The sequence below is a fragment of the Microcaecilia unicolor genome, chromosome 3 (genome assembly GCF_901765095.1).
Source record: "Microcaecilia unicolor chromosome 3, aMicUni1.1, whole genome shotgun sequence".
In the NCBI taxonomy this organism is placed as follows: domain Eukaryota; kingdom Metazoa; phylum Chordata; class Amphibia; order Gymnophiona; family Siphonopidae; genus Microcaecilia; species Microcaecilia unicolor.
Window position 1 is genome coordinate 276,312,312 of NC_044033.1, and position 15,095 is coordinate 276,327,406.

At 43.8% G+C, this 15,095-nt stretch overlaps 1 protein-coding gene across 1 annotated transcript in view; it reads right to left on the bottom strand.

The window, feature by feature from the left end:
* Positions 1-15,095, bottom strand: part of MAP3K4 (mitogen-activated protein kinase kinase kinase 4) — a 540,168-nt gene that overhangs the window by 24,323 nt on the left and 500,750 nt on the right. The window contains 5 exon segments of the mRNA XM_030198101.1: positions 7,883-7,917; positions 7,920-7,988; positions 12,056-12,178; positions 12,671-12,830; positions 14,443-14,559. Coding sequence (XP_030053961.1) covers positions 7,883-7,917; positions 7,920-7,988; positions 12,056-12,178; positions 12,671-12,830; positions 14,443-14,559 — 504 coding nt within the window.

The window sequence follows — 15,095 nt, forward strand, 5'->3', positions numbered from 1 at the left end:
TGTGGCGGGAAGGGGGGCTCGAGAGGGTCGCGGCAGGGGGGTCCAGGTGTCAGGAACTTGGAAGGGGGGTCTGGAAATCGGAGGGAGGGGGTGTGGAAATCAGAGGGAGGGATTCTTCTGATGTCGCGTTACCATGGGCAGAGCGATTATGAAGCCTACGAACACTACAGGGCTTCACTGCCATGGAGTCAGCTTCAGAACATTGGAGGTGCAAATTATTATATTAGAAGATCAGGCATACAGCTGGTAGCTGGGGTCTTTCAAAACCCCAAGAGCAATCAATCTACATAGCTTGAGGCCTTTCTGGGGTCAGGGAAAAGGCTGATAACAGAAAGTCAGTCTCAGCATTTTCTACTACCGAATGAGAAGTTCTGAGAGAAGAGGACATTTTCGTGGGTAAGTGACATAGTTTTATTCTGTGCTTGGTAACTTGGAGATTGGGTTTAAAAGAGGAATTGTAGGATCTTGATAAACACAGTTAGAGTTTTGGAATGGAAAGAGAAGTGGACTTTGTTGGCTGGTCTCCATGCCCTTTTCCCCGTGGTTTTGGGACTTGAGTTTTCTGTCACAGCGTTGGCAGATAGTCTCTGGGGAACATGGAGGGGCCTAGTTCAGTCTTGCAAGGGAGTGAAAATAAGAGAGAGAGAAGCAAGCATTGTTGACTGGTTTCCATGGTATTCAGCCCTTTCCCCCATAGATTTTGACTGAAACTTTCTCTAGAGGTAGAGACTTGACAGTCAAGAGTAAAAAAAAAAAAAAAGGGGGGGGGGATGGGGGCAAGGCTTGAACTGTCCTAGAAGAAAGTTGTTTTCTGTTCTTGCCTGCTGGAGAGGTAGCACTGCTACTGACCTGAATTAGGTGTTGATTAAGGTGTGAGGAAGTAGAATATTTGCAAAGGTTACTAAGGGCAATCTGATTACAGGGCTAGCTTCAAAGGGTTTCTTTGAAGCAGTCTCCTTAGATTCCAAACTATATAGAGAGGAAAGGTTCCACTTAAATTTAAGAAGTTCTGAGAGAAGAGGACATTTCTGTGGGTAAGTGACATTATTTTATTCTGTGCTTGGTAAAGATTGGTTTTAAATGAGAAATTGTAGGATATTGATAAACACAGTTAGAATTTTAAAATAAAAAAAAGAAGGATAGCTGTTGTAGTTGGTGATTCGATTATTAGGCATGTAGATATGTGGGTGGCTGGTGGACGTGAGGATCGCCTGGTCACTTGTCTGCCTGGTGCGAAGGTGGCGGACCTCACGTGTCACCTAGATAGGATTTTAGATAGTGCTGAAGAGAAGCTGGCTGTCTTGCTATATGTGGGTACCAATGACATAGGAAAAGGTGGGAGAAAGGTTCTGGAAGCCAAATTTAGGCTCTTAAGTAGAAAGCTCAAATCCAGAACCTCTAGGGTAGCATTTTCCGAAGTGCTACCCGTTCCTCGAGCAAGGCCCAAGAGACAGGCAGAGCTCCAGAGTCTCAATGCATGGATGAGGCGATAGTGCAGGGAGTAGGGTTTTAGATTTGTAAGCAACTGGGCAATATTTTGGGGATGGGGAAGCCTATTCTGGAAGGATGGGCTCCACCTTAACCAGGGTGGGACCAGGCGGCTGGCACTGGCATTTAAAAAGGAGATAGAGCAGCTTTTAAACTAGAACCTGGGGGAAGGCCGATAGTCATTCAAAAACACATGGGTCGGAAGAAGGCATCTTTCAAAGATATTACCAAAACAGGAAAGACAGGGTATCCCGATAGCGAGGCTGCAAAAGAGACCACAGTAGATCAGGTGTCCTTAAATAAAAATCAAACAAAAGATTGCAAATTAACACTGTCAACTACCGAGCATGATGTAAATAGGTACAACATAGTTTGAAATGTCTATATGTGAATGCCAGAAACCTAAGAAATAAGATGGGAGAGTTTGAATAAATTAAACTAAAGGAATAATTAAAAATAATTAAATATAGTAGGCATCTCTGAGAGCTGGTGGAAGGAGGATAACCAGTGGGACACTGTCATACCGGGGTACAAATTATATCGTAGTGACAGGGTGGATCAAATTGGTGGAGGAGTAGCATTGTATATTAAGAAGGGCCTTGAATCAAATAGATTTAAAAATTTCTGCAGGAAACAAAACACATCTTAGAATCCCTATGGATTGAATATCCATGTGTAAAGGGGAAAATTGTACTACCGTCCACCTGGCTAGGATGAACAGACGGATGTAGAAATATTATCAGGAATTAGGGAGGCCAACTAACTGGGCAACATAATAATAATGGGTGATTTCAATTACCCTGACATTGACTGGGTAGATGTAACATCAGGTCATGCTAGTGGGGGTAAAATTCCTTGATGAAATCAAGGACTGCTTTATGGAGCAGCTGGTATAGGACCTGACAAGAGAAGGAAAAGTTCTAGACCTAATCCTTAGTGAAGCACATGATCTTGTGCAGGAGGTAATGGTGCTGGGTCCGCTTGATAACAGTGATCATAATATGATCAGACAGGGCCGTGCCTAGGGTCTCTGGCGCCCCCCTGCAGATTATCAGTTGGCATCCCCCTGCAGACTATCAGTTGGCGTGCCCCCCCCCCCCCCCGGACCTGCCTGGCAATGTGCTCCGCATCCGCGAGTGAGGCTCCAAGGCGCGTGGATCTCAAGAATAAAGTGGTTGCTCAAAGCATATACTAACCACAATTGCTCAACTGCAAAACACTATACACAAACTTGTGCAAAAACACACTCATAACCTCACCAAACCATAACAGCACTAATTCCAAGGACAGGACGAGCTACAACCTTATGCGTGGAAAGGCAGCACTGTAATTACACCGGGCTCTAAAACACCAGTACACAACCTAGTGAAACAAAAAAAAAACCAACACCAAAAAGGGCTGAAAATTCTACACGCTAGCAGAATACTGCACCTTGATCACACTAATACAATGGTTAAAGCCATTTGTCCATCTATCAGCACCATAAGTTGAGGACAAGCTAACCGTGGGTCTGGCACTTGCCCTACTGAAAATTCTCTGTAATATTGGGGAAGTAATTTTTAATAAGGCAGATTTTGAAAAGTGCTCCAAATCTATGGACAGTACAGAAATGCTTTGTTAATAAGGTTCACAAGTTTGAACTTAACGTATTTTCCCTGCTGTTATCCCACAACATTGCACTCCTGCCATGTACTATCACTGGTGGTAATTTTCTAAAGATATCCGCTCAGAGCCGGCAGAAGCCGTCACCTTACACTCTATCTGCAATGTGGAAATGGAAGCAAGTTCAAAAATGTTCCAGGTCCATGACAAATGATACTTGGAAGGGTGGGATTTAAATAATGAAGTCAATGATTTTAAAAGCTGAAAATCAATTTAATTTGACCTCTGTTAAACACCATAAATCCAACTTACTTTCTCCTGACAAATCTGGCAGATGTAGAACTTCTGGGAACACTGAAGACAGTACCTGGCAGAGGAAGGCGCTGACATAAGAAGAAAAAGAAGCGCGGGGCCACAGCAGCCTTCAGACATGCGCTGTCGGCTCTGCCGGTCCTCTGCCCCTGGAACGGGAAATTGACGTCAGGGGCAGAGAACCAGCAGAGCCGACAGCGCATGTCTGAAGGCTGCTGCGGGCCCGCGCTTCTTTTTCTTCTTATGCTGGCTGTGGAAAGAAGCGGCACTGGCGGCAGCAGTGGATCAGCCTAGTAGGTCTTGTTCCTCAACAGCAGCGGCGGCAGATTTTGTCGGGAATCACGGTAAGTGGGGTAAGTGCGGCGCCCTAGAAGGCAGGCGCCCCCTGCGGTGCTTACCCCGCTTACCGTGTTGGCACGGCCCTGTGATCAGATTTGATATCGGCTTTGGAGTAAGTACACACAGGAAATCCAATACGTTAGCAAATAACTTTCAAAAAGGAGACTATGATAAAATGAGAACGGTGAAAAAAAAACTCACAAAACTTAAGAGGAGCAGCTGCGAAGGTCAAAAATTTACATCAGGCGTAGATGCTGTTCAAAAATACCATCCTGGACGCACAGGCCAATAGGAGGAAGGAAGACCAAACAACAGCTGGCATGGTTAAAATGTGAGGTGAAGAAAGCTATTAGAACTAAAAGAAAATCCTTCAGAAAATGGAAGAAGGAACTGACTGAAAACAATAAGAAACAGCATAAGGAATGTCAAGTGAAATACAAAGCGCTGATAAGGAAGACAAAGATGGACTTTGAAAAAAAGATTGCATTGGAGGCCAAACACACATAGTAAAAATTTCTTTTAGGTATTTTAAAAGCAAGAAGACAGCAAAAGAATCGGTTGGACTGCTAGATGGCCGAGGAGTAAACGGGCCAATCAGGAAAGACAAAGCCATAGCGGAGAGATTAAATCAATTCTTTGCTTCCGTCTTTACTGAGGAAGATTTGGGAGAGATACCGGGGCCAGAAATGGTATTCAAAGCTGACAAGTCAGAGAAGCTGAATGAAACCTCTATAAACCCGGAGGATGTAATGGGGCAATTTGACAAACTGAAGAGTAGCAAATCAACTGGACCAAATGGTATTCATCCCAGCGTACTGATAGAATTGAAATATGAACGTGTGGAACTATTGTTAGTAATATGTAAATTTATCTTTAAAGTTGAGCATGGTACTGGAAGATTGGAGGGTGGCCAATGTAACGCCAATTTTTAAAAAAGGTTCCAGAGGAGATCCGGGAAATTATAGACCGGTGAGCCTGACGTCGGTGCCGGGCAAAACGGTCGAGACTATTATAAAGAACAAAATTACAGGGAATATTCAAAAGCATGGATTAATGAGACAAAGCCAACATGGATTTAGTGAAAGGAACTCTTCCCTCACAAACATATAATATTTCTTTGAAGGGTTGAACAAACATGTGGATAAAGGTGAGCCAGTCGATATTGTATCTGGATTTTCAAAAGGTGTTTCACAAACTACCTCATGAGAGACTCCAGATGAAATTGGAGAGTCATGGGATAGGAGGTAGTGTTCTATTGTGGATTAAAAACTGGTTAAAAGATAGAAAATAGAGAGCAGGGTTAATTGGTCAGTATTCTCAATGGAGAAGTGTAGATAGTAGGGTTCCCCTAGGGTCTGTGCTGGGACTGCTGCTTTTTAACATGTTACTAAATGATGTAAAGATGGGAGTAACTAATGAGGTAATTAAATTTGCTGATGACAAAAAGTTATTCAAAGTTTTTAAATAGCAAGAGGATTGTGAAAAATTACAAGAGGACCTTACGAGACTGGGAGACTAGGCATCTAAATGGCAGATGACGTTTAATGTGAGCAAGTGCAAAGTGATGCATGTGGGAAAGAGGAACCTGAATTATAACTACGTAATGCAAGGTTCCGCATTAGGAGTCACTGACCAGGAAAGGGACCTGGGCATCATCACTGATGATACGTTGAAAGCTTCTGCTCAGTGTGCGGTGTCGGCTAAGAAAGCAAATAGAATATAAGGTATTATTTTATTTGTTGCATTTGTATCCCACATTTTCCCACCTATTTGCAGGCTTATTAGGAAAGGAATGGAAAACAAAAATGAGGATGTTATAATGCCTTTGTACCATTCCATGGTGTGACCACACCTCGAATATTGTGTTCAATTCTGGTTCCACATTAGGAGTCACTGACCAGGAAAGGGATCTAGGCATGATCATTGATGATACGTTGAAACATTCTGCTCAGTGTGCGGTGGCGACTAAGAAAGCAAATAGAATGTTAGATATTATTAGGAAAGGAATGGAAAACAAAAGTGAGGATGTTATAATGCCTTTGTACCATTCCATGGTGCGACCACACCTCGAATATTGTGTTCAATTCTGGTCACCACAACTTAAAAAAAGAGTGGAATTAGAAAAGATACAGAGAAGGGCAACGAAAATGATAAAGATGATGGGACGACTTCCCTATGAGGCTAAAGTGGCTAGGGCTCTTCAGCTTGGAAAAAATACAGCTGAGAGGAGATTTGATAGAGGTCTATAAAATAATGAGTGGAGTGGAACAGGTAGACGTGACTCGCTGGTTTACTCTTTCTAAAAATATTAGGATTAGGGGGCACACAATGAAGCTACAAAGTAGTACATTTAAAATGAATCGGAGAAAATGTTTCTTCATGCAATGTGTAATTAAACTCTGGAATTCATTGCCAGAGAATGTAGTAAAAGCAGTTAGCTTAGCAGGGTTTTAAAAAAAGTTTAGATTGCTTCCGAAAGGAAAAGTCAATAGACCATTATTAAAATGGACTTGGGGAAAATCTACTGCTTATTTCTAGGATAAGCAGCATAAAATGTATTGTACTTTTTGGGGATCTTGCTAGGTACTTGTGATCTGGATTGGCCAATAAATTGTAATGTATTTCCAAAATGTGGCATTTTTGTATATTGCCAGCAAAACCTTTGTAAGAACCCTTTTCTTTGTTTTGGGACAAATAAGGGCAAAAATCATACTCCAAACAGATGAGACAAACCAAAAACTCTAACCAGAATAATTATTAGCTAATTAGCATATCGGTTAATCACCTAAGAAGCCCTAAAGAACAAACCTATTTCTTTAAGGGGCACTGGCGTTTTCCGGATGATATTTTCTAGCTTCCTAAATTCATCCTCTAGTCAAAAAGAAGAGACTTGTTCCCTAAGGTTTATCCTCTTAAAGTCTTGGGACTTCAGAACTTCCCAAGTCCTCTATCAGTTTTCTAAATTGTCTCCAGACAACAACATCTCCTTAGAGGGAGTTTGCTGAGTCTAGTCTATGATGCCACATCCATTGACCAATTTTCTCAACCAAAGTTGATGATGCACCATTACTACCATTAATTACCATGTGACTCCCAACCCAGCTGCTGGCCAGTGAGTTATCAATTGGGCATTTCTTTTCTATTTGTGGTAAAAGGGAGCCTCTCCCCAGTTGAGACTCCAAGCATCTGCCTGATGTGTGGAGCTTGGCCGCCTCCAAATTTTCTTCAAACTTTAAAGAGCTGTCTGTTCCTAAACAGTAGGTCCCTTACCAGTTTATTTCCAGCTTCCTCAAACGACCCGCCTAGTTAGGACTATCATCAAACAGTGTGGACTCAGGAAATTTGTCAGCGCAAGGGATTTAGATTCAACTCATGCCTTTTTCAGTAGTAGCTCAAAGCAAGTTACCTACTGTATCTGAATATATTTTCCTAGCCCTGAAGGGCTTATAATCTAAATTTGTACCTGAGGCCATAGAAGGTTAAAGGACTTTCCAAAAATCACAAGGAATATCATTGAAATTTGACTTCCCTGGTTCTCAGAGAGTGCTCCAAACATTAGGCTACTCATCCACTCTTAGGATTTCGCTAGTAGGAATATGGAAATCAGCTCTGATCATCCTGGGTCTGAATCGAAGCCCAGTGGGGAAAGTAGTCTCAACCCTTTGCCCACTTGTCTCAATCTCTCGGTGCTGTGTAACAGACTTTTCTAGATGTCTGTACCATTTGCTGGAGATAGAAATAATGAAAAGCTGAAGGCTTTACCAGCTCCCTAATAAGGGGAGTAAAATCAGTTCTAACTTTTTTTTCTCTGTCATTTTGTGCTAGCAGGGGGACATAATCCATTTGTCTAAATTGCAATGGATAAGGAAAGTGGACTTAATACTTTGTGCCTCTGGCACTTTAAGGTAGAGACAACCAGATATCCAGAGAAGTACAATGGACGTCAAATCAGAGCACAGGAAACAGATGTGATCAAACTCAAGGAAGGAGGGGGAGATGGGATACCCTAAATTCTCTCATCTCACTTGTAACGAAAAGTTCCCCAAAATTTCTCTCATCCCCTTCCCAACTTACCTGCTTTTCTAACTTAAGTCTTTCACTGCATTGCTTTTCAACATATAGATATTAAATAAATGTTTACCTTGCCAGTAACCATTTCTATTGCAACACACCCAGGCTCCAGATGTCTGCTGCACGACCGTGCCCCTCTCCTTTAGCTCTGGTGATTACTTCAGGAGCCATGTATGCTTGAAAACAAAACAAATTGGGCAGTTAAAAAAATGAATGTATTTAGCACTGGAAAAGATTGCCTAGATGCAGGCAGAATATTCTTGCAGAAAAAGCAAAAATGAAGATGAACCAGGTTTAGACCAAATCAGACTTCTATGAGTAAAGCCATATAACCACGTTACTTACTTGTAGCAGATTTATTCCTTGGACAGCAAATACAAATCCTCATAGCAAGGGTGATACCACCAACAAAGCCTGGCATGGGAAATTTCATCAGCTTCAATGCACCTAGATGCTTTTGTGGGGCCTTACCATGCACGCCTACCAGTTATCACCTGACATTGTTGTATGGGACCACCTTAGTCCATTAGTACAGCTTACAGTAGAATACAACTCATTTGAGAGGTGGATGGGTATGTGAGGACTAATATTCTGCTGTCTACAGAAAGCACCTGCCACAGGTAACTAACTTGGTTTTCTCTGAAGACAAGCAAGATAATTCCTCATAGCATGGGACTCCTAATTGGCTACCTTCAACAAAAATGAGAAAATAAGAATACTGAAAGGGACTGCAACTGGCAGACACCATTTTGCTGATGCTAGTTTTTTCATTTGTTTTCTTTTCTTTGGAAGAGAAAAGGGCCTGGGGGAGAGGGGTGGTACAGTTGGATCCCCAAAGAAATTCTGGAGGACAGACTGATCAAACCTATCGATGCATCAGGAATCTCTTTCTAGGAGACCTCGTAGACAGTGGATTTACTTTCTACATTACAGTGATATGCACCAATTGCACTAAGGTGTACTCTACTGGAGTTGGTCTTTAAACCTGACTTGAAAGAAAGGGAAGATATTCAAGCAGTTGCTGTGTGGGACATGAAAAGAGATCTAGGGCCCTTCTGTCATACCAAGAGCAAACATCTTCAATTTAACCGTAAGACCTTCTAGTGGAATGTCCTGAGATAACCTGAGATATACTGTCAGGCAGATTCAGGGAAGTCTAGGCTCACTCAAAACAATGAACATTGGTCAATTGGGCCTCGCAACGGCGAGGACATAACATAGGTTAACCTGACACTATATACAACTAGCTGAGAGTGCAGCCTGGAACAGAATAAAACGGGCCTAGGGGGGTGGAGTTGGATTCTAAACCCCAAACACAATCTGCGGCACTGACTGCCTAAACAGACTGTCATATTGGGTATACTGCTGAAAGCATTACTGAGATGTGAATGTGTGGACTGAAGACCAATTTGCAGCCTTGCAAATTTCTTCAATGGAGGCCGACTTTAAGTGAGCCACCGATGCAGCCATGGCTCTGACATTATGAGCCGTGACATGGCCCTCCAGAGTCAGCCCAGCTTGACCATAAGTAAAGTGTCACTCCACCCACTGAATCAGAAGGCAGGTGCCTTGCCTGTTTATGTAGGCCACTGCCATCATGTTGTCAGACTGCACTAGAACTGGGTTTCCCCTGAGAATATCCTGAAAAAGAAGTTAGAGCTTTCTGGACAGCTCAGAGCTCTAGATGACTGATCAACCAGAGCACCTCCATCTTGGACAAGAGGCCCTCAGAATAATGATGCTGAAAGTAAGCACCCCAGCCTGTGAGGCTCGCATCCATTACTACCACTATTTGCTGAGAGGATGCCAAAAGAGTCTCCCTGAGCATATGGTTGGACTGAAGCCAGCACTACATGCTGAGGTTTGCCTGTGGGAGCCAAGGGAAATGATGCTGGTACTCCTGAGACACAGAAGACCAGCGAGACAGAAGGGAGCACTGAAGAGGTCTCATGCACCCTAACCCAAAGACCACTTCCAAGTTTGTAGGCATTGAGCTTAGGACTTGAACATAGTCCCATGCACAAGGACTGGGAATCTGGAGTAGCTGACGTATCTGGGCCTGAAGTTTGTCTCTTCTGAGATCCAGCAGAAACACCCTACCCCAAAGGGTGTCAAAGTGGACCCCCAAATACTCCAGATTCTGGAGATGGTTTCAATTGACCTTTGGTAAAATTGATGACCAGCCAAGAGATTGTAAGAGGGCGATCACTCGAGCAGTAATCCAAGTACTTTCCTGAAAGGAGGATGCCCTGATCAACTAGTTGTCCAGGTGGACCTTAATCCCCTCTTGTCTGAAGAAGTATGCCACCACCACTCTGACATTTGGAAAAAGTACTGGGAGCTGTAGGAAAGCTGAATGGCATGGCCCATAATTGAAAGTGTCTTCCAAGGACCACAAACCAAAGAAAATGCCAGTGAGGAGGTCAAATAGGAATGTGGAAGGTACGCATCCTTGAGATCCAGGGACGCCAGGAATTCTCCTAGACAAACCGCCGCTATAACAGAGCGAACTGTCTCATGTGGAAACGTTTGGCTCGCAGAAATTTGTTGACCTGTATGAGATTGAGCACCAGGCGAAAGGAGTCTCCTTTCTTTAGCACCACAAAATAGATGGAGTAATGACCCTCTCCCTTTTTGTAAGCGGGAACAGGGACTACTGCCCCCAGCTACTGTAAGATTTGCAGAGTGGAAAGCACCGTTCGTTGCTTTAATGGAGACTTGAACGGGGATTCAAAGAAAAAAAAAACTGCAACTGGAAAACTCTAACCTGTAACCTTCTCTGATAATGTCCAGCACCATTGGTCTGACATGATCTTGACCCATTCTTCATAGAAATCCGCAAACGGCCCCTGACCAGCAGGTGGAAAGAGTGAACCAGAAACCCATTATTGTGAAGAACAAGAGGCTGGAAAGGATCTCAAAGGCTGAGCAGAGGAATGCTTGTCCGAACAAAAGGATTGCTTCTGCTGGTATCTCGGTCTCTGACTGGCAGGAGCACGCCCTGGCCTATACCTCTTGGAGTCTTTAAAGCTGAGCGCAACTGGTTAGCCCGAAAAGACCTTTCTGGATTATCCTCAGGCATCTGCTGAGACTTGGAGTCTCCTAAATCCTTAACCAATTTTTCCAGGTCCTCCTCAAAGAGGAGTTTACTCCAAAAAGGAAGCCTAGTAAGCCACTGTTTGGAGACAGCATTCACTGCCCAGTATCACAGCCACAACAAACAAACTCCTGGCTGCAATTGCCAAAGCTATTTGCTTAGCTAAAGACCTGACCAAATCATACAAAGAAATAATCATATAGGCCAAAAATGTTTCAAAGGAAGGAAAATCCCTAAAACCTTACAGCGTTTAGGGTAGAACGATAATACAGCAGTGCTTCGGTGTGTCTCATAGTCTGCCTGATGCCTTTCAGTGAATAAGTGGCCATCTCTGTCAGGGTCTGTCAGGGCTGAGCGGGAGTGGGGGGGGGAGTGGTGGAATGGCTGCAGGGAGGAGGGGGTGTAGGGATGTGTCTGAAGGTGTGTTTGTGTCCATCCCCCTGTCCGTCCGTTCGTGTCTCTTTGTCCGTCTCTGGGTTTAAATACTGAATTATTTTCCCACATACCAGCCTATGATATAATTTAGTTTGCTTTGATTCTGATTCACCAAGGAAGTGTGAATTCCTGTGAACTAGCACATTTTATGGAGACAGTGGTTTTATTTTTATTGCTTTCCTGTGCAGATTCTGGTTTGTTTTATTGCTCAGAAGCATAGGTGTAGAAACATCCAGATACAGGAAACATCCAGTACTGACATTCCCAGGGATCAGACTTGGGGGGGGGGGGGGGGGGGGGGAGAGAGAGAATGTCAGAGCTGACACAGAGTACGCCCTGAAGCCTTAGTTAGACTAACTCTTAGGGCCTTGCACACAATAAAATAATGCTGACAGCAGGCACCAAGAGGGAAGGCTGAGACTGAATCGCCACCAGTGCTGCCAATTTCTATAACTGTTCTTTGACACTGAAAGTGTCAACTATGTTGAGTTTATCATGAAACAAACTCCTAATGTAATGTGCTTTGAAACTTAGACAGCAGAAAGTACAAAATATTCAAGGGTGAAAAGACGTCTACAGAATAATCTCCTTGCTACAGTGCAGGGTCATCATGTAGAAGCACTCTATAAAACTTGGCAAGAGAACATTACTCTTCTTCCCCCTTCTAAATGCAACGCAATGATCAATCACAAATCACAGCAGACCTCCTACCTGCAGTGCCCAAAGTGCTGTTCACCTCTCCAGGCATGGTCTGGGCATTGTTTTTCAGCTTCACTGAGCACCCAAAGTCTCCCAGCTTTATCAGCCCAGAAGAAGTCAGGAAGATGTTGGCACCTGAGTAAAAGCAGTGACACAAAAACTAAGTGTGAGAGGCACAAGAAGAGTTGTTCTACTTGCCTACTGCAGTGTATATGCTAGTAAAGTTAATACCTTTAAAGAGGCCCCGTAGTGACATGTACATCCAACAAACAACCCTTCCTTCTTTTCTTAAATAGTTTGATTCTTAAGGACCTTCACAGTGAGAACACATCAGCTTGGCCACCATTTTTGTCCACCCTTGGAAGTGCTTTGGTTGGCAATCATGTCTCTAAAAATGGAGCAAGTCCCTGACTCAGAGCACCAGATTAATGGCACATAAAACCTAAATACAGCTGCAGCAGAACAATACCAACAAATGAATCACCATTTATTAAATGGCAGAAAGACCAGAATGATAAAATACATTGGTTTCCAACACAAAAACCCCAAGCCTACACGTTGTAGAGAGGTTTATGTTTGTAACTATCACACAAAACTATGCTATGCTAAACTCAGCTGCTAATTTACCTTTAATATCTCGATGCACTATGCCATGTTCATGCAGTACATTGATAGCGATGGTGATCTGCTTCGAGTACAGCCTGATGACGTGCTCCTGAAGGCCCAACCTGGCCACTTCCTCTAGAGTGCCTTCATCACAGTACTCCATGAAGATGTACATTTCTTCCTTTTGAAGGAGGACAACACATTGAAGGCACGTGTTTCTACACCTTCTAAGTCTTACAGGGTACATCAAATTTCAGCTTGAAAAGCACAGGTTAAACAGGCCCTCTCAAACAGCTGCACAATTCTGACAAAACATATGCAGATTGCTTCACCCCACCTTTTTTTCTTTATACCACCACCTTGCTCTTTTACATCTAAGAAACTGTCTGATTGTGTATTGTTTCTTGCACTTGCAGCTGTAATGGGCCGATGAATAAAAGCAAACGCAGGCGCTAGAGGCTATTAGTGCCATACTAGCGACTGCATTTGCTACCGCCCCATGATCAGAGTCCATGAACGTGTGAAACGTGCTCGCGGGCTCTGACCTCAACTAGCATGCAAAACAGGACTCTTAGTGCAAGTAGCATGCAAATGCATGCTAAACATATTCCTCTCCAATGAAAAGCGAGTAGCGCGCCAAAAATTGGCACACTGTCCACGGCAAACCCTACGCCAGTTCAGAGCTGGCATTAGGGTTTGCAGACCATTGGGGAGGAATGGTGAGCCAAGTCCAGAATGCATTTGCATGCTAGCAGGCCCCCCATTCCCCCTAATACAGTCCCCCCCTGCAGGAGCAGGAACCCCGAACTCACCGCTGCAAGCCAGCGACATGGGAGCTGGAGGGCCAGCGGGCCTCCAGTCCCTCCCGACACAAGTTTATGGGGGGCTGGAGATCTGGTGGATCTCCAGCCCCCCATACCCTCCCTCGAATCCACCCCAAAAAAGCCCTGGTGGCCAGTGGGCCGCAAATCAAGTCTCCCAACCTGGTAGTCTAGCAGACCTCTTCCCCACCCCCTACTTTTGTTGGAGGAGGGAGGTAGTACACTCCCTCTTCTTCCAGAAGCACCACCTTGAAAATGAAGGTGCCCAGCCCTGCCCAATGCATCCTGGGATGCACTGGCCAGGGCTGGGCGCCGCCATTTTCAAGGTGGCGCTGCTGGAAGAGGAAGGAGTGTGCTACCTCCCTCCAGGGGTGGGGGTTTGGTGGGAACACTAGGCCACCAGGGTCTTGCTGTTTGAGGTCTGGTGGTCCCTTGGACCTCCAGCCAGTGTTTGACAGCCTGGACCTGTCAAACAAGTGCGGGAGGATTGTGCCCGAGCATGCACTTAGGCACAATCCTCCCGCAATTTACCCTATGATCACAGATAATAGTGCACATACATTTTGCATGCTATTATCTCTGATCATAGGGGCGGTAAAGCCCCGCGCTGTTCCAGCGCATTTTTAGAGTGTTGTTTGGAACAGCGTGAGGATTTCGATCACCTGGGCATAAGTGACAGAGTTTCTATAGGGAGAGTTCTGAATCATCCACTTCGTGCAACTTTGTAGCACCTGCACTGCTGTCATTGCATGGAAAAAGCAGATTACAATGTATTGGGACATAAATTCAAAACCCAGGATCGGCCAAAAGACTTTCTCCAAAAATGAGGTTATTTAGCAGCTATGTATTTACATTTTTAGAGATCAGGATTAGGAAGAACAGGAAGATGAGGGGAACAGAGCGCGTACTGTGCCTGCACAGTGCAGCTGTTCTTCTGGCTCTCAAATCCAGAATGATAGGCATCTCACTTACTCTGTGCAGCTCCACACCGAAGTAGCGTACCAGATTTGGATGCTTGATGCCCTCAAAAATCTTAAGTTCATCAGCTGTTTCTTTGATGGTTTTGTGATCATTTGGTTGAAATCGGATCTGTGAAGGAGTATTTTTTTTTAAAGGTGCTACAGCTAAGTACAAGTTTAATACGTAAGATGGTACAAACATCAGCTAGATAAATGCTGACTACTAAAATATTTCGTTTGGTATTGTGTAGACACTAATGCCATATCTTGTTATTGTTATCTGAATATTTTTACTGCTGCAGTTCTCTATTGCCTATGTTTGACTTATTCTTACTGTACACAGCATTGAGTGAATGTCTTCAAAAAGGCGGCAAGTAAGTTCAACCTGTGGATGGAACTAGATTTTTGTTTTTTTCAGACTAATAAAAGCCTACTGCATTAAGCCAGCAGCAATGGCCACACCCAGCTTTCAGGCACCATGGTTTAATTTTGTATAACTGATAAATCAAAGCAAGAGTTTTCTTCAATACCCAACACATTTTTTTCAAACTTGTAGTATGCAAACATTAAGAGATAAAGGAACTTTGATTCACTCCAGTTAGAATGCTGAACATCAGATGTCCCTCAATAGTATGTTCCCCATATTTTGGGGAATTAGACATTCAG